The 19,610-nt window shown below is 41.8% G+C and overlaps 2 protein-coding genes and 1 long non-coding RNA gene across 52 annotated transcripts in view; 1 reads left to right on the top strand and 2 right to left on the bottom strand.

Moving 5' to 3' along the window:
- Positions 1-13,106, bottom strand: part of FBXO36 (F-box protein 36) — an 86,002-nt gene extending 72,896 nt beyond the window's left edge. Inside the window, exon 1 of the mRNA XM_070620044.1 lies at positions 12,608-13,106. Coding sequence (XP_070476145.1) covers positions 12,608-12,703 — 96 coding nt within the window. The 5' untranslated portion in view covers positions 12,704-13,106. The remainder of the gene's footprint in view (positions 1-12,607) is intronic.
- LOC139083463 (uncharacterized) lies at positions 5,238-11,825 on the bottom strand. The gene is made up of 2 exons (XR_011540181.1): positions 11,312-11,825; positions 5,238-5,827 (listed from the first exon to the last, which is right to left on the bottom strand). It is a non-coding gene; the product is annotated as an uncharacterized lncRNA (long non-coding RNA).
- Positions 12,938-19,610, top strand: part of TRIP12 (thyroid hormone receptor interactor 12) — a 141,165-nt gene continuing 134,492 nt past the window's right edge. For 10 of the 50 annotated variants that reach the window (XM_070620038.1, XM_070620034.1, XM_070620024.1 and 7 more), the window contains exon 1: positions 12,977-13,341. The gene's annotated coding sequence lies outside the window, so the exon portion shown is untranslated. Of the gene's footprint in view, positions 13,342-13,451; positions 13,693-19,610 lie in introns of those variants that run through there. The other 40 variants (XM_070620031.1, XM_070620022.1, XM_070620033.1 and 37 more) reach the window with 18 other exon arrangements.

The raw sequence follows: 19,610 nt of genomic DNA, 5'->3' as shown, positions 1-19,610 counted from the left end.
CCAAAAGCACTGTTCAAGATTACCACGAACGAGTCTGACAAGGCTTTTGTCTTCGTGAGTAGTCAGTAATCTGTCCAAGTTAAAAAAAAAAAAAAAAAGCTTTAATTAAGGTCACCCTTTTTTAACTTAAAAAATTGTATTAGTTTGGTTCTTCTGAGGCTTCTCTCCTTGGCTCTCCCATGGCCATCTTCTCCCTGCGTGGTCACATGGTTGCCTCTCTGTGCATATCTCTGTGCTAATCTCTTAAGGACAATAGTCATATTGGATTAGGACCAACCCCACAGACCTTGTTTAATTAATTAATTAATTTTTTTGAGGAAGAATAGATTGAGAAGAGCTGGGGTGGGGCTGGCCCTGTGGTGCAGCCGTGAGGTTAGCACGTTCTGCTTCTCGGCGGCCCTGGGGGCTGACATGGCACCGCTTGGCAAGCCATGCTGTGGTAGGCGTGCCACATATAAAGCAGAGGAAGATGGGCACAGATGTTAGCTCGGGGCCAGGCTTCCTCAGCAAAAAGAGGAGGATTGGCAGTAGTTAGCTCAGGGCTAATCTTCCTCAAAAAAAAAAAAAAAAAATAGGCTCTGAGAAATACCAACATTAATGTGGTCATAAAGGCAAGAAGCACTTGAGTTGCCACAAACATAGAAGAACCAGGAAAAAAAATCCATGGGCTATAAAGAAGAAGAGCATTTCAAGGAAAGCCTGATCAACAGCATGAAATGTCAAGCATGCCAAGGTCACATAATCTCCTTTGGATTTAGCAATTATAGAGTCACTGAGTAACTAGGAGGAGTGAGAGGGAGGTAGGGGATGGCTTAAGGAAGAATGACAGAAAAGGTCATGCAGGCAGTGAATACTTTGTGAAGGAAAAGAGTAAAAGATGAGAGATAGGAAGGGATGTAGGGTCAAGGATGTGATTTCTTTTGGAAGAGAGCAACTTGAGGGGAAAGTGTAATTCAAGAGCAATTTATCGTATATTAACCTCTGAGTCACTCATTGTTTTCATTGAATTTCTATCTCATTACTTCCATTTACAAATATTTTTCCTCCAAGATCTGTCCTGTCTTCTTAAACAGCAGGAAACTTTTTGCTTTTTATAGCTGCAAAGTATTATATCCAAACTTCTGAAAGTACTGAGTGTCAACTATCTTTTATTCTTTAGCTCACATGTCAGACCTGCCATTGAGCTGTACCACTTAAGTGAACCAGGCTCCTGAATGCTCACAGCTCCTGAAGGTTCTGTACTTAATTATTTAAGTTCACGACTGTGGTTCCTCTCCCTCTGCTCCTGTTTTCTTTTTAAAGATATGCTTTTTGGTGAGGAAGATTGGCCCTGAGCTGACATCTGTTGCCAATCTTACTCTTCTTTTCTTTTTCTCCCCAAAGCCCCAGTACATAGTTGTATATCCTAGTTGTAGGTCATTCTAGTTCCTCTATGTGGGACAACACCTTAGCATGGCTTGATGAGTGGTGCTAGGTCCACACCCAGGATCCAAACTGGCGAATCCTGGGCAGCCTAAGCAGAGTGTGAAAACTTAATCACTCAGCCACAGGGCCGGCCCCTGTTCCTGGTTTTGACATTTTCCTTCATTGCGTTGTAGGAAGACACACAATTAAAACACTTTTTTTTAGGGAAATGAAACAGAGATGTAGCTGTGGCATTTGGAAAAAGTGTCAAGTACGGCTGGCCAAAGAAGGTTACTCTCTGCTTGGCCATGAGTGGATCCCAGGTGTTCATTTAGGCTCTCGAAATCCGTTTCTCATCTATATAATAATGGTACCCATCTTATAAGCTTGTTGTAAGGATTAAATGCCACACCTGTTGTAAGCATTCAATGATGTTTAGTTTTATTATAATTATTAGGTTTATTATTAAAAAGATGTGACAAATGGATCAAGCAAATTCTATTTGATTGACTATAGGTTGTAAGACGGTTCTTAGGTAAATAATTGCTCATTGAGGCTATAGTAAGAAAAAACCAAACTGATCTCATTTACTTAAATAATTAGGAAGTCTTTTTCAATACTGAATCATACCTTAACACCACAGTGAAGATTCTTAAAAAGGAAGACATCAACCAATCCCTCCAAATGCCCGAACGATTGTAGAAGCCATTTAGAATTCCTAAATATTATGTAGATATTAGGATACTAGCATAGTTATTCACTTTTTTTAAAAAAAATTCAATTTATTTAAACCAAACCGCCCCCCCCCAAAAATTCACCCATTCCTCCTATTCTGCACCCCCACCCTGCCCCTGCCGGCAACCACCAACCTGTTCATTGTATCTATGAGTTTGGTTGTTTTTTTAGATTTCACATGTAAGAAAGATCATACAGTATGTGCCTTTCCCTGTCAGACTTATTTCACTCAGCATAATGCCCTCGAGATTCATCCATGTTGTCACAAATGGCAGGATTTCATTCTTTTTTTTCTCCCCAAATCCCCCCAGCATATCGTTGTGTATTTTAGTTGTGGGTCCTTCTAGTTGTGGCATGTGGGACGCCGCCCCAACATGGCCTGATGAGCAGTGCCATGTCCGAGCCCGGGATCTGAACCAATGAAACCTGGGGCTGCCAAAGTACGCAAACTTAACCACTTGGCCACCGGGCTGGCCCCTTCACTCTTTTTTACGGCTAACTACTATATAGAGAGAGATAGGTAGGTAGCTAAACACACACACACCATAATTTCTTTATACATTCATCCATCAATGAGCACTTAGGTTGTTCCCATTTTGGCTATTATAAACAATGCTGCAATGAGCAGGAGGGTGCACCTATCTTTTTGGTTTTTGTTGTTGTTTTTGAGGAAGATGAGCCCTGAGCTAACTACTGCCAATCCTCCTATTTTTGCTGAGGAAGACTGAGCCCTGAGCTAACATCCATGCCCATCTTCCTCTACTTTATACTGGGACGCCTACCACAGCATGGCTTTTTGCCAAGCTGTGCCATGTCCGCACCCGGGATCTGAACCAGCAAACCCCGGGCCGCTGAAAAGCGGAAGGTTTGCACTTAATCACTGCCCCACCTGGCCGGCCCCTGTATTTCCATGATGATTAACGACCTAGAGCATCTTTTCAGGTACTTGTTGGGCATCTGTATGCCTTTTTTGGAAAAACGTCTATTCAGATCTTCTGCCCATTTTTAAATCGGATTGTTTGGTTTTTGGTATTGAGTTGTATGAGTTCTTTAAATATTTTAGATATTAACCTCTTATCAGATATATGATTTACAAATATTTTTTCCCATTCAGTGGGTTGGCTTTTCATTCTGTTGATGGTCTCCTTTGCTGTGCAGAAGCTTTTTCATTTGGTGTCGTCCCACTTATTTTTGCTTCTGCTGCTTTTGCTTTTGGTGTCAGATTCACGATATCATTGTCAAGACTTATGTCAAGGAGCTTACCACCTATGTTTTCTTCTAGGAGTTTTATAGTTTCAGGTCTTATATTTAAGTGTGTAATCCACTTTGAATTAATTTTTGTGTACGGGTAAGACGGTGGTCCAGTTTCATTCTTTTGCACGTGGCTGTCCAATTTTTCCACCACCATTTATTGAAGAGACTGTCCTTTTCCTATAGTGTATTTTTGGTTCCTCTGTCATAAACTAATTCGCCATACATACATGGGCTTATTTCTGGGCTCTGTATTCTGTTCCATTGATCTATGTGTCTGTCTTAATGCCAATACCATGCTGTTTTAGTTACTATAGCTTTGTAACATAGTTTGAAATCAGAGAGTGTGAAGCCTCCAGTTTTTTTGCTCTTTCTCCTGATTGCTTTGGCTATTTGGGGTCTTTTATAGTTCCATACAAAGTTTAGGACTGTTTGTTCTCTTCCTGTGAAAAATGCTATTGGGATTTTGATAGGGATTGCATTGAATCTGTACAGCACTTTTTGGTCGTATGAACATTTTTTTTTCTTTTGCTGAGGAAGATTTACCTTGAGCTAACACCAGTACCAATCTTCCCATACTTTTGTATGTGGGATGCCACCACAGCATGGCTTGATGAATGCTATATATGTCCACGCCCAGGATCAGAACCCACAAACCCTGGGCTCCCGAAGTGGAGTGCACAAACTTAAGCACTCGGCCACTGGGCTGGCCCAGGCTCTCTTGTTTTCTTATGGAACTTTCATAGAGTATGTTTGTGTGTATAACACTTAGCTTTTCAATCCACATAAAAATTTTTTTAATGTATATAGTATAAGATAGGGATTCAGGAAATTTTTTCTAACAATTTTAATAGCCGACTGTTGCAATAATTATTGAATGGTTCTTCATTTCCCCACTGATTTGAAATGTCAAGTGGGCATTTGAGATGAGATTCAAACGAGTGGGAGGATTTAGATGTGGGGAGACAGACAGGAAGCTACCCAGGTGATTAGGGCTAAGTGTACAGCAAGAGCATGGGAAAGCGATGAGTGTTACTTAAGGAATGGTGAGTGTGGTGGTCCTGGACCCAGAAAGTACACAGTTTATAGTGATCCGAAGAATCATTTGGAGAAAAATAGCAAACTAAAATTTTAATACAGGCATACCTCATTTTATGGCACTTTGCTTTATTGAGCTTCACAGATATTGCATGGCAGCCAAGACCCTCCACCAGGAAAAGGATTATAACTCGCTGAAGGCTCAGGTGATGGTTAGCATTTTTAGCAATAAAGTATTTTTTAATTAAGGTATGCACATTGTCTTTTTAGGCATAATGCTATGGCACACTTAAGAGACTACAATATAGAATAAACATAACTTTTACACGAACTGGGAAACCAAAAAGTCATGTGACTTGCTTTATTGTGATATTTACTTTATTGTGGTGGTCTGGAACCAATTCTGCAATATCTTCGAGGTATGCCTGTATACAGCTAAAAGATATATACTTTTTGTTTTTTTTAAATAAAATTCACTATGCATTCAAAGTAAAATCTTTCAGCAAACTTGAAATAAAGGAAACATCTTTGATTTGAAAAAACGTACAGCAAACATTGCACTTAATGGTGAAATATTGAAAGCCTTCCCCATAAGCCCAGGAAGAAAATAAGAATACCTGGTGTCATCATTTCTCTTCAACATTTTAGTGGAAGTCTTAGCCAATGCAGTAAGGCAAGGATAAAGATATAAGGATTAGAAAGGAATAAATATGTCACTATTCACAGATGACATGAATGTGTCAGAACCTCTAAAAGAAGTACAAACGATTAGAATTAGTGACTTAGCAAGATCACTAGATAGAAGGAAATTTACTAGAAGCAAAACACAATTGTGTTTTTATTACTAGTTACAAATAGAAAATACAATTTTAAGACGCAATATAACTTACAACAGAGTAAAAAAGTTAAACACCCAGAAATCCAACAAAAATATATATAAGATTTCTACACTATCAGAAATCATTGAGCAAAATTAAAGAATACTTAAAAAATTCTAAAAGGGAGGATATACACTATTTGTGGATTGGATTGTCAAGATGTCAATTCACCACGAAGGGATCTACACATTCATTGCAATCCCAATCAAAACACCAAAAGGTATTTTTGTGGAAATGTAAGCTGATGTGTAAAAATAAAAAAAAAAAAAAAAGGCATGAGATGAGCAAAGAGTTACGACAATCACTTTCATGGAAAAGCTGAAGTTTGACTGGTTTGGTACTGGACGAAGACGATGCAAGATGAATAGGTAACAAACACTTCTTCAGTATTTGCTGTTGTGTACCAGGCACTCTGCTGGGTGTTGTTCAAAGAGCATTCCACAGAACCTCAGTTCCTGAGATGCTCGGAGAAAGAGGTCGGTAGTCACAAGCCCATAGAAGCTTCACGCTGCAGTCTCCTCCTGGAGATTCAGAAGCACAGTAGGATTTTAGAGGCTCTGAGAAATTTCAGAGAAGAGAAGTAAATAGAATTATGTTTAACCCAGGATTTTCCAGTCTTATCTGATCATGAAGCCTCTCTTTGAGAAACCCTGGCCTGGAGTGCTGTTTACATATATCTGGTTCTCACCATATCCGTGAAGTAGCCAAGGGCTGAATTGTTCATTTTACAGATGAAGAAATGGAACTTCAGGCGGGTGAAGACTGACACCAGGTCATACAGTTACTAATACAGAATCTTTGATGCAAACTCAATTTTTCTTAAAAAAAAAAAATCCAGTGCTTTTTCCAGGTAAAACACTACTTTCATATGAAATAACATTTTAGAGATGGAATAAACCTTAGTGATCTCTTGGACTAGTAACCTTATTATGCTGATGAGGCGACTGGGGCCCAGACAAATTAAGTGCCTTGCCCTAGGTCAAGAGCTTGCAGACTAGCAGGAGGAACAAAAGGACCCATGACTCAGTGACTCCCAAGTAAGTGCTCTACTGCCCCGTATAATTAGGAGGCAAATCTGTGTCAGTGGAGGGTGAGACCAAATTAACTGCCCAGATTGAGTAGGCGCTCACAGGTGCTGAAGAGAACGATTTACCTGGGAAAAGATGATACCGGAGCTATGTCAAGTTGTCCTGTAACTTTGAAAGAGGATCTAGGAGCCACTTGTGGACTAGGTTATAATATGATAAAGCACTAAATACTGTAATTTTTAAGAGTTTAATCACCTCATTTGTATTATTTTCTCTCTCTCTTCCAAAAAGTGCCACATACCACTTTAAGAAATTTTAATAGGAATTTGAATTTCTGATGAAGAGTGATTTCACAACACTAATGGGGCACATCCTGGAGTGTCACAGGTTGGGCATCATTTCTCTGAAGTGTGTCAGATACGAGGACTAGAAGAAGAAGGTGGTAAGCATCCACCTGGCTGAACCTGTAGGGCAGGGAAGGGTATGTTTACTGCAGGTGCTGCTGTCAGAGCAGGCGGAGAAACCAAACACTCCCTGATGAGGGCCTTGAGCAGGGTTGGGCTGAAGGCTCGAAGATGTAGTGAAAAAGGGAAAAGCCTATCTTATAAGGGCAGAGGGAAAAACAAGGGACCCTGGGAGACAGATAAAGAGACAGCTGAAAAAGAGGAGGGTAAGTCAAGACGTAAACGACAGGGAAGAGGAAAATAAATGAACACAAGTATTCCATTTGGACTTTAAAGGAACAGCAGCAGTCCTTTCTGGGGGAAACATTTTGCTTGTGGCTGATGGCCACTGGGCAGAATGGGCAACATAGCTTTGAAGTCTGCAGAAACGTTCAATACCATCAGCAGGAAAGGTTCCCTTGGGGACAAGGAAAGAGCATCCAGAAGCAAAAGGGGAAAGTATGTCTGCTGTCCTCTGCTTTATCTTTTCCATGTATATGACTCTTGGGGACCTTACATGGGCAGGGCTAGAGTAGAGCATGATTTAGGGGTTCCTGGGTCCCCTGGGAAAATACCATCATCATATCAAGTTGACGGCACCCCATCCAGCTCCCCAAATGTGCAATCTGGTGCCTACTTAATATGATTTCAATTTTCTTGAGAATTCTGTTCTTTAAGCTTTACTAGGGGGCAAATAAACCTATTCAGTGGATCCCCTTCGCCTCATTTCACTCTCCATATCTCTCTTTTAGCTCATCAGTACTATCTCATGCCCAAGAAGGCAAAAGAGGACATTTAGTTTCTCAAAAGTAATTATTATCTACATTAAAAACAACAAAAAAAGCAAAAACGTAAGGGGTTTCTAGACTCCTAAAATCTCCTTAAAATTTCATAAGTAATCATTAACCCACATGCACCCTCTCTAAATCTGTTGAATTAGAATTGTTCTCCCCCCACACGACAAAATCAGTAGAATCTTTGGTGGCATGGGTACTAATGCTGCCCATGATCTAATGTGAGAGGTGGCTCAAAGGTGGCGCTGAAGAAACAGGCAGATGCTGAGGCACAGAGCAAGCTGATGTGTCAAGAGGAAGGGCTATCCACTTACATTTTCATTTTAAATCTTTGTTGCTTTTCTCTGATTATAAAAATAAATGCTCATTGTAGAAAAATTCAGACCTTTCAGAAATATGTAATTCAGAAAGTGAAAGTAATTCATAACTCCAGCCGTAAGAGCAAATCATTCCAGCTTTTGCCTCTAACATTTATTTAAAAGTCACTAACATTTACTTAAAACAAAATAAAACCCTTGTGGTGGTGGTTTTTTAAAATGGGATCATACTACGTTTAACCCAGCAACTTGCTTTTCTTGCCTAAGTTTTAATTTGGTCTACTGAATAAATAAGAGATCCATCACATTGTTTTTAAAAGGTTGCATAGTATTCTATGGTATGAATGATTCACAGTTTAAGGAAATTTCCACTAATGGAAAGATGTTTTTACAATTATTTTACTTTGGTGAACATTCTTGCTCACATATCTTAGTACACATGTGAAAGCAGTTTTTGGATATAAAATTCTAGGAATGGGTTTGCTGGGTCAAAAGGTGAACGTATTAACGTTTTTATTAGACTATACTTCAATTCTAATTCTTTTTTTTGGTGAGGAAGATTGTCCCTGAGCTAACATCTGTGTCAATCTTCCTCTATTTTGTATGTGGGATGCTGCCACAGCATGGCTTGGTGAGCGGTGTGTAGGTCTGCACCGGGAATCTGAACCTGTGAACCCTGGGCCGCCTAAGCAGAGCATGTGAACTTAACCACTACACCCCGGGGCCGGTCTCCAAATTTTAATTCTTTAAAATTGGTCTGTAGTTTGAAATGGCATCGGCACAATTCTTTGTTGCAAAGTCTTTCAAAGAACGGCCACCAAGTCTAGTTTTTTCTAATTCCTTTTTCAGAATCACTGAGATGAGTTTCCCATCACAGCTGGCAGGTGACCTTTTTCAGTGTTTTCAGTTTGTCAGAGCTACATGACTCGAAAGCATGTCAAAAATACTTGCCATTTTGGGGAGTAAGTTTTTGGATTTTTTTTTTTCAGGTGACGTTAACTTCAGGTATCTTTTAGGAGTTTTGAGGATTAAGATAGACAAAATAAGACTAATCTATTACCCAACTCTTCCTTCTTTCATCTCCTGGAGTGACTACAACATGTCAGTACTCCTGGGACAACCACCTGTGTTATTAGCTGCAAGAGGCCATATCTGCCAATTCTCATCTACTTAGCATACGGTTACTGTTTCTAGCAGTTTTCTAGTATCTGTGACATTAAACCTAAGTATTTAGTTCTGACTACTTTAAGCAACACGTCTATGAAATAGATAAAAGGACAAAGAAGAGAGAATTTCAAGTGCAAAATACTGATAATAGTACCTTCCTGCACCTCTTAGTCTAAAGTGGTTTTTGCTTCCTCTGGATTCAGATTTTAAAGTGTCTGTGCTATTCATTAAGTTGGCAATGAACTTCCTTTGGACTTAAAAAAAAGATACAAAAGTTAAACCATCTAAATGTTTATATAAATCAGATCACTATGTTCCTCCTACTAGAATCTATGCTGCATGAGACAAGGGACTTTGGTTCACTTATGTTTCTCCAGCATCTACAATAGCAGCCTGCATATATACGGCATTTCATACATATTTGCTGAATGATAAATTCTTTGAAGTCAAGCATCTTCTTACAGTTTTGCATCCCTATGGTAAATGCCAACTTGCTGATTAAAATTAAGGAAAGGATCTTCATTCAGGAACACAACTTAAGACTTCCCTAGAAGCTAAATGTGAAATATCACTGGCCTAAATAATACTCAAGATTCTTTCCCATATATACAATGGAATACTACTCAGCTGCAAAACAGAACAAAATCATTCCATTTGCAATAATATGGATGGACCTTGAGGGAATTATGTTAAGTGAAATAAGCCAGCTAGAGAAGGATAATCTGTGTATGACTCCACTCATATGAGGAATTTAAAAATGTGGACTAAGAACAGTCTAGTGGATACCAGGGGAAAGGTGGGGTGGGGGGTGGGCACAAAGGGTGAAGTGGTGCACCTACAACACGAATGACAAACATTAATGTACAACTGAAATTTCACAAGATTGTAACCTATCATTAACTCAGTAAAAAATAAAGATTCTTTCCAACCCTAATGTACTATAAATCTACTAGTTTTCAAAGAATTAGAATCTAATATAATATATATACTACTAAAACTAGAGTGAGACTATTGGGTAAATGTTTGATTTAGAAGGCAGTGCACTGATTTTGCTAAGCCTTCCGATCGTCATTATAAAGATCAGATTTCAGAATTAAACTTCATTGACTCCAAGCTATATTCCATAAGTCCCTTTTTTGAAGGAAAAAAAAAAAATCAGGGCATCAAGTTGTTAAGTGGAAATGCCTCCATAATCATGAAAATATATTTTTAATGTTGCTGTATAAGCAAGAAGGCAAAGAAGCTTTTATATTTATATTTATATTCTGGACTAGGCCAATGGTGGTATGACATTAATGAGAGATATCTGCCTTCAAATCCATGTCAAATGTGCAGTTATTTGGATTTAAAGCCAATAAAAATAAAAGCAGTGAAAAAGAATTAAAAAAGGAATCAGAGTGAAAAAAGGATCCATCTAAGTCTGGGGCATATTTTGGATAATATACAACATTTTGGGGAATAGAGGCAGAAAGAAAGATTTAAAAATGTACAAGAATCAATTTTAGAAAGTCACTCCAGAAAAAAGTCCATCTTATAAAACACAATTTAATTCTAGTCTTTTAGTACTTATTTATGTCAGACCACCTCTTACTGGATGTTTGGTTTCCTGTGCTGAGACTTAGAAAAATTATCTTGTGGTTAGAAAATAGCATATTCTCAAGACAGTTGACAGAAAAGACTGGTTTTTTTGGCTTACTATTTTTTACAACAAATTTTACTTTAAAAAGAGAGTGAATTAATCAGATTTGAAATTAACTCGCGCTGGTAGAACTGTAGTGGATATATTCAGTCTGCTTAAAAAAGAAAATAGATCATATCTTGAAGAGGATTTTATATATAAGCAGATGACAGAAAGAATAGGGCCTGAAATAAAGGAGAGTTTCGGGGTGTTTTTTTTTTAAAAAAAAGGAAAGAAAGAAAAAAGAAAGAATTAAGAATACTTGACGGGGAGTGTGGGGGGGTACTTCATAAAACAGAGGAGCTGGAGGAAGGCAGGTGCCCGAGTTAGACTAGAGAGCAAAGTCTGAAGAACCTCAACAGAAGCATTCTTGGGGAAAATGAACGCCAGGAGCCCTCCTATGGTTAATTTACTAAAACAAAAAGGTAAACAAGTATTCAACTTGTTGAGGCTTACAACATCAGAACATAGTACACTTGTAATACCAGACCCTCAAGAAAAAGAAATGCTGAAAAAAAATTTTTAAAGACAAATTATGGAAAAGGTTGTAAAGTAAAAATTAGAACATTCTAACTTACTTGAGGTAGATGAGAACAGAAAATGAAGTACGGATATGGTAAGATATTATTGCTTTCAATTATGCACGTTAGAAACGGAAGAACTGTTAGGATCATACATCGGAAAGCAAATGGAAAATAGTCAATCCTAAAAACGCACAAAAAAGTCAATTTCAGCATTTAAGAAATTCCAAGTAACTGTGTAAAAATTCCTAAAACAAGTGTTTAATAAGAATTTGACAGTCTACCATGCTTGTAATATTGATATTACATTTGTAATATTTATAAATTTTAAATTTAAAAAATAAATCTATTTTAAAAGTTGCTTTTGAGGCTATAAAAAAATTATTCTCTGCCTATTTAAGGGCTCATGGAAAAACTGATGCAATGTTCAATATCTACACCAAAACAAATATATATGAAGTTCTATATTTGATTTTATAGGAATGCCATCTATTAAGGTACAAGGTGCATGAATGTCTCAATGACAGGCGTACGCTCGGCCAGGAATCGTGTTCCGAAACGTGTTCCGAGTGGAGGCGGCCCAGTCCAACTTGATCATTTCCAGGGCTCAATAAATCATCCAAAAGTCCACCTTCCATAGCTAAAGTAGTCATAAAAATAGGCCGATGGTTACTTTAGTCCAGCGATAGCATAATCCTCGGTCTTATTGTTGTGGAGCAGATGTCATGATGGGTGGGGCTGACGGGCCGAGCAGCTGAAAACATTTTTGGACCACCCCCCGCACACTTTCAATGGGATAGAAGGGACTCCGAAAAGGTAAGGGAAAAGCTCTCCACGATGAGTCCCTACCAGAAATAAGGAAGTTTTGGTGTGGTCGTGGTACACGGAAAGACCACAATGAGATTTTTCAAATCTCCCATGATTAAGTCCTACCCTGGAAAAGAGATCGTCCCTTTCTTCCCTCCCCTGCCGGCTTCTCCTTGGGACACTTGGCTGAGTCTGTCTTTCCCTCCTTCCCACGCTGAGGTGAGGCTGCACGCAAACCAGGGACGCCTGTTTTTCTCTTCGCGCGGAGGGAACTCTGCGGGTAGGAAGCTCGGGTGGCAGAATGGGAGCGGGCGGCGCCGTGGGGAGGCCAAGGAGGCTCGCCGGAGACGGGCCGGGCTGGGGTTGAGAAGGGACATGCGGGCCGCCGGGCCGGCCGAGGAGGCCGAGGTGACGAGGGACATCTCCCGGCTCACAGGGCGCTTCCGGCGGGCCCCGGCCGCTCTCAGCCTAGCGCGGCTCGCGTTCCAGGCTCCACCGGCGCGGGCAGGGAGTTAGTAAAGAGGGTAAACCGCAGCTCGCACTTGCCTGTGACCGGGTGACCAATAACTGGTAATAGTCTTTGCTCGGCGCTGGGCCTTGTCCTAAAATTTCGAACAGAGTCTCCGGCAGCCACGACGCCATCTTGGGACGCCACCGCCGTCGCTAAGACAACCAGGAAGAGGCGGGGCTTGACTGGGGTCATGGGGCCAAAGACCTGGTTTAAACTGAACCCTGCTTTTGAGCTGGCAGGGGGTTTCTAATGTGGGGTGATCATCCCATCTTCCAAGGGTCACAGAGAACCCTGATCCGTGAAATTTCCACCTTCAGGTCCCTGGTGACCTGAAGGGGAATTAGTTCCTGCTGCTACGGAGGGGAGGGGGTGACCCCGGCGGAGGGATACCAAGCGAAGCTCATATTCCCCTTCCTGGTCCCTCGAAGGGATCGGGAGGAGATCGCAGGCCGCTGGGGGAGTCGAGCCGGGCCGTGGGGGACGGAAGGGCGATGTGATGGGCCGCGAATAGGCAGCGGGGCCTGTCCCGCGGACGAGCCCGTCAGCCGGAACCGCAGGGCAAAGTAGTTCCCGGAGGGTGTTGGAACGGGCAGGGAGGGAGGCGGCGCGGGCGGAGGCGCACGCCGGGCGGGGTGCTGCGGCTCAGCTGATAATTGAAGGGACCGAGGAGCCGCCGCCGCCGCCGCCGCCGCCGGGGGGGGTGGGGGGAGCGAGTGGAAGTTACTGCCGCGCCACCGAGTCCGGACCGGAGACTTTGGGGCCCAACTAGGTAATTGGGGCGCAGCTCCGAGCGGTGGGGCCAGGCCTCGGAGGAGGGGGCTGTGCTGAGGAGTTGGGGGGGCAGCGGGGGGAGGGGGAGGAGCTGGAACAGAAAGTCCCAGGAAGCCCGGTTGTGTCATCGCCGCGATTCAGCCCCCGCTCGGCCTGCTCCCGGCGGCGGCGGCGGCGGCGGCGGCGGCGGCGGCGGCGGCGGGGCCGCGGAAGGAGCGGGCCGGGGGTTGACGGACGAGGCGCTCGAGGGAGACCGCAGCCGGAGGGACCGGGGCCGGACGGGAGCGGGGGGTCGCTGGGTTCCCCCCTCTGGCCCCCCGCAATGAGGAGGGCCCTTCACGGAACCGGGGTAAGGCGTGTGGGTCTTGGGGAGCCCGGCGGGGGTCGGGGGGGCCGGAAGTGGGCTTTGGAGCTTGGAGGGCGTCTAGGAAGAGAGAAAGTGGGGGGCCGGAAGTGCAGGTGGGGGGTGTGAAGACGGCAAGGGTTCCCCGGAAATGGGATGGGGGGCCCGGAAACCGGGAGAGGGGAGGCTCCTGGGCCAGGGACGGCCCGGAAATGGAAACTAGGGAGCAGCTCGAGTGACAACAGTTGTGGGAAGCGAGGGTCAGAGGAGGGAGAGGCCGGAGTGACTTTAGACCGCAGTAAGGGGTTTCCTGCCAAGGGGGACGGTTGAGGGCGGGCGAGGCCGGAGCCGGGGTCTGCGCCGGGCAGTTTTTCTAGCCGTGGGAAGTTGAGGCTTAGGGAGGATGACAACGAGACGGGCGTGCAGGGGGGGTCATGGAAGAGGCCGAGAAACTTGGCCGAGAGGAGAGCAGAGCATCCTTCTAAATTGATTTGAATGGAAATTGAGGGGGAGGGGGTCCAGGACTTGGAGGAGGGAGGTGGACCAATTGTCACTCCAATCGTATTAGCATTCAAAGCGAGTCAGGCGATTAATTTATTTATATGTGGATTACATAAAACCTATTATAACGTGTGTCCATTCAGTTCACCCTCACTCCTCCATCCTTCTCGAGAGTGAGTGGGTTTCTGGTTCAGAAACAAGTTGGGGGGAGTTCTAATAACGAAGTAAAATCCCACATCCTGTCTTCCCCCATGTCGTTCCCTTCCTCAGAGTAAGAGAAATCCTTAATTTGCTGGAGGGAAAAAATTAATAAACATTAAAAAACACATGCACATCGTGGGGAACTAACTTACCCGTTTGAATTCCTGCTGGGGTAAGGGAGGGAATTGATTCCCCTTGTGTGGGGAGGATAGAACGGAAGGGGCTGCTCCCAAACCCTTAAGACAGATTTGTTTGTTTTTGATAATGCCGTTTTACTTTGGGGGAGGGTTAGCTTAAGCTTCGGGTCTGGTAGGGGGTATAGTTTAGTTGCTTCGTTAGTGAATTGGGGGAGGGAATGTGTCAGTGTGTAAACGTTCGTGTGGGGTGGGGGTGGGGGTACGTTTAATAGCGCAGTGAATCTGTTCCGAGGGGACGTGTAACTGCCCCCCTACTGTCTCTCTCCCTAGTCGGCCTTCTCCGATCTTGCCTGGGCTGCTAAATCACCCGATCCCCGGGCTTTCCTCCGTTTTGTAGGCCGTTTCGTTGTGTGGTTAACTTTCTATTCCTCTCCAGTCTCTTTAGACATTTTTGGCATTTCATTTTTTAAAGACCTGGAAAGTTGAGGCTCAGAATCTCCTCTCTAAAAACAAAACAAAACAAATACGGGGTAGAAAGTTGAAAGAGCTATTGAGTGGGGTAAAAAACCGACGCTCGGAACAAAGGTCCTAGTTGTTGGAGAAAGAGGCAAGAGGCCTATATATGAGGCCTGTGTGTGTCGCATTTACACCCGGGGTGGGGGTGGGGGTGGGGGTGGGGGTGGGGGAGGGGGGGTGGGGGGGAAGCAGTTAGAGTTAAGGAGTTGAATTATCAGAGGTTTAGAGACAATAGATTGCAGAGGGTTTTATTGAGGCTTATTTTCATATTTATAGCATGCAAAGAGATGGATATTAAGTGGGAATTTGAGAGTAAACACAATTTCTAACTCTTTCTTTTGAAACTCCTTCCTCCATGTTCAGTCTCAGAAATATTGAGTTAGTGTGGCTTTTATATCATCTCTGTGAGATTGGGGAGTTTTTATTTCATTTCTTTTAAGCTGAAGAGAGCACATTAACATGGTTGGGGTTTGTGGCCTTTGTCCACATCTGCCTTTCTATGAATGTGCCAATATCCATAAGAATTGAAGAACTGTAATTAAGATTATCATTGTTTCCATTCACTCCCCAGTTTTTCAGGAGTTTGAGTGGTTTTTAAGTCCCTTCAGCTGACATTTACAATTTAGTTTGTATCCATGAACAGGCTTTCTGTTTCAGTTTTTCATTTACTTTCTCAAAGTTTTAGAACACTTTTTGCAGTAAGAGTTTCAGAAGGTGCTAAACTAAAATAATTATGTTTAACAAATGAAGGGGCTGCTAGGCCAGCGTAAAATCCGTCCTTTCCCCCAGCAAAGTAAATTCGAAGTAATGTTTACTTTTCCTTTCTAACTTTTAAGATTGCTGGATTTATGTTATCTAGATAAGGTTTTATGATCCTATTTTAAGGACAGCATCCCAGCAAAGAGACACAGACTGGCCTGGGAATTCACATGCTGCCAGTTAGTAGCTGTGTGACCTTGAGCTATTCACCTACCCTATCTGGTCTATAGTTACTTAATCTGTAAAATGGGCTTGAGTACTTCCTGTTTTACCTCACTGGCTGGGTGTGAGACCCAGTGGATATAATGACTGTGAAAAACTACTAAATAAGGGTAAGATATTATCATTAGTTTTAGAAAATTATGTTATCTATTTTGAAGTCATTAAAAAAAGATACGGCTTCTCACCAGTGGTGGTGATGGGGGAGGCGTTGATGTAAGGTGGGTTGAAGATACGAAGTTATAGCGATTTATAATTTGAAATGGCTGCTAAATTGGTGGTGGAACTTGGGCCCAATTTTTATCTGTTAAAATATATATTTTTTTTGCATCAGCATGATAGATACTTTTTCAGTATACATCCTACTGAATAAATTTGTTAATTCTGTTTAAAGTAACTTCAGACAAATTTCTTTGCGCTTTTATTATTGCAAAAATTTGTGCCTGTTCTGGTGTGAAATTGATTTTCTAGTATCAGAGACTAGGAAAAACAATTCTGAATCTTGATCTGTTTATAGAATCTAGGGAGCTTTTTGTTTTTAATTCTTTTAAGTAGATGGGTGGGGATCTTTTTGAGCAAATGTGATACAAATTGCACCTTTATTTTTCCCTGTTTGGAGAAGTAATTTGAGGGACTCCCGTCGGAAAAGCGTCCTGCTTGTTACTTTTCCTCTTCACTTAAGTTCTCGTTCCTGCCAGCGTGATGTGGACTTTTCCATTTAAGTCATTTTAGGTTCGCTTCAACTCACCCCTTCAAGTCATTTCCTCAAAAACTTCTATCCCGTGATCTTTTCCTTTTATTTCTTGATTAACTTTATATCCTTCATTTTTGGATTATAGTACTCAATTTGTTGACATGTGTTGCTTTTGTTTCCTCATCTGGATTATAGGCTTCCTGAGGGCAAGGGTTATCTCATATCTAATGAAGGTACACTCACAAACCTCATTGGAAATAATACCCATTTTCCTTCCCACTCCAAACCAGTAATGTCAGCCTGGTCTTGCTCAGTATGGAACCAGTCTTCCTGCTCGCAAAGGTTCTTGGTGCCAGCGGATTCCTCAGGATGCTGTTTGGTTTAGTGATGACTGCCTCTTCACAGCTTCCTGGCTAATGTGCCATCAGAGTTCCTGCATAGGGTGCAGGGTGCAAGAGTGAGAATTCGGTGGATATTACGCTGTAATTTGTAGATTATGTAATCTTGATGCTGGTAGTTCTTAACATGTAATGTTAGCTTTATATTTGTGTATTTTCTTTTAGTGCCTGAGTATAGTTCCAACGGCTATGTTACAGATTTCTTGAAGACAGAAACCCTAGCCCTTGTCCTTTACGTCTTCTAGCTTGTTGGCTAGGTTACTCTGTATGTAGTAGGTGCTTGCTGTTATTTGTGGTAAGTAGATAAATATATTGATGCTGTCGTCTCTTGATTTTTAAAGAAAATTTAATTTGGCTAATGTCCTGGATTTTTTAAAATGCAGTTCTCTAGTTAAGTCTAATATCCTAACTTTTGATACTTTAGGTTATTGGCAAAAGAAGCTGTTTCCTAGACTGAAATAAGTTTGTTGAATAGTTTTTCTTTGAGGCCTTTTAGATTTTCTTTGTGATTCTCGTAGTTTCATTATCCTGGATTGGCCAGAAGAAAAAGGAACTTGTCCACTATTCAGACTTACCTGTTTTGTCTTCAGCATGCAGAAGCTGTTGGTACTAGTTTTGTGGTTGGGCTTGATTTAAGAAGTCATTCTAGCAGCCTAGAATTAAAACTGCCTGCTACTCTGTGCTCTTTCATAAGTGAACAGTGCTGTTCAAGTGAGTATCTGATTTGAAGGTGGTAAAAGACTTGAGTTCCAGACCTAATTCCCTTTTCTGTCTTTCCACTGTCTTTTCTCTCTATCCTGTCCTGATGCCTTTTCTGTCTTTGTGACCTTGGGTGAATAATTTAACCTTTGTGAGTTTCAGGTGCCTAATCTGAAAAAGTGGTTATTGCCACCTAACCTAGACTTAATTGTCCTTTCTGTGCGAGACACTGTATTTAGGAGAATAGGCTGCAGAGATGGATTGGAGCACAGGGCCCTTCCTCCACTGCTTCCTGGCAGCCTTGACCATTGCCTCATTTGTTGACACCTTCCTGCCTAGAACATACTTCTAATGTATGTGTAGGTATCCTCCTTGGAAATATTTGAGTATACTATAGTATTCCTTAGTCAGTTATGAATTCCTTGATGTCGGTCTTCCCCTCTCTTATCGCTAGTATCTAACACAGTGCCTGCCCCATAATAGGGATTCTTTACATGTTTATTGAAGGAATAGGTCTTCTAAAATGAAACTGTAAGTGAAAATATTTTGTAATGGTGTTTAATGTCCTATTTTATTTGTTTTAGTAAACATTTTGGGTCATTGTTAATGCTAAAATGATTTGAGGAGTTTTCTTTTTAATCTGTCAGTATATATTTGAGAGACTGCAAGTATATATTTGAGAGACTGCAAGTTATTTTAAATCGTGCATATTAAAGAAAAAATTAGGGCAAGCCATTTCATATTCTTTTTTTTTTTTGAGGAAGATTAGCCCTGAGCTAACTGCTGCCAATCCTCCTCTTTTGGCTGAGGAAGACTGGCCCTGAGCTAACATCCGTGCCCATCTTCTCTACTTTGTATGTGGGACACCTGCCACAGCATGGCTTTTGCCAAGCAGTGCCATGTCTGCACCCGGGATCTGAACCAGCCAACCCCGGCCTGCTGCAGTGGAACGTGCGCGCTTAACTGCTGTGCCACCGGGCCGGCCCATTTCATATTCTTTAATTGATCATTATTAGCTTACAATAGTTCATCATTTAAATGATACATTGAGGAGCTGAATATGTTTTGATAAAGTATGTATGTTTGTTGAGTACAAAATTGAGTTTTATATGTCATTTTAGTTTTTTCTCTGTTTCTTAGACAGAATCTGTTTGTTTCTATAAATATGATGTTACCCATACATAGATTTTGAAGGCTGTTTATAAGCTGAAGTATCTATCAGCAAGCCTTCAAGACTTGAAGTTAGAGCATTTCAGTGTATATTTTAATCAGCTTCTTGGCTGTCATAACCAATGAGTTCTATCCTGACTCCTACTCGTTCCACCTGTGGGAGTGTTCTGAATACATAAACGTAGCTTGCACTGTCTTCTTGAGGTCAGATGAATTCAATTTGAAGTCCTTATACTGGTAAACATGTGTGATGCCCTGGAAATCCACAGTGAGTTTTTACAGATAGCCCATCTGAAATTCATTGTTGAGTTGTAATTGAAGCTGCTTTGTGTCCTTAGAGAGCAGGTTTGTGGAGATCATGTGGAGGACCTCCCTTCCCTTTTTTTTTAAATTCTCCAAAACTAAATGCTTGTAGTTGCTCTCTAAATAGTAAATCTATGAAAACTCTCCGACTTCTGCTCTGGCCCCAGTATTTTGTAATCCTGTTTTGCACCCTTGGTTGCATGCAGTTAGATCGAGCTGCTTGTTCCTCTCTGAACACACCCAGGAGCTTCAGCATTCTTGTCTGGCTTTCATTGTTTTGTCTCCCTGGGTTGGAGCCCCTCCTTCATCTTAGAACTCTTGTAGCTA

This window comes from Equus przewalskii, chromosome 5, assembly GCF_037783145.1.
Source record: "Equus przewalskii isolate Varuska chromosome 5, EquPr2, whole genome shotgun sequence".
Taxonomy (NCBI): Eukaryota; Metazoa; Chordata; class Mammalia; order Perissodactyla; family Equidae; genus Equus; species Equus przewalskii.
Note: the sequence above shows the minus strand (reverse complement) of the source record. Positions and strands in the feature narration are given on the sequence as shown.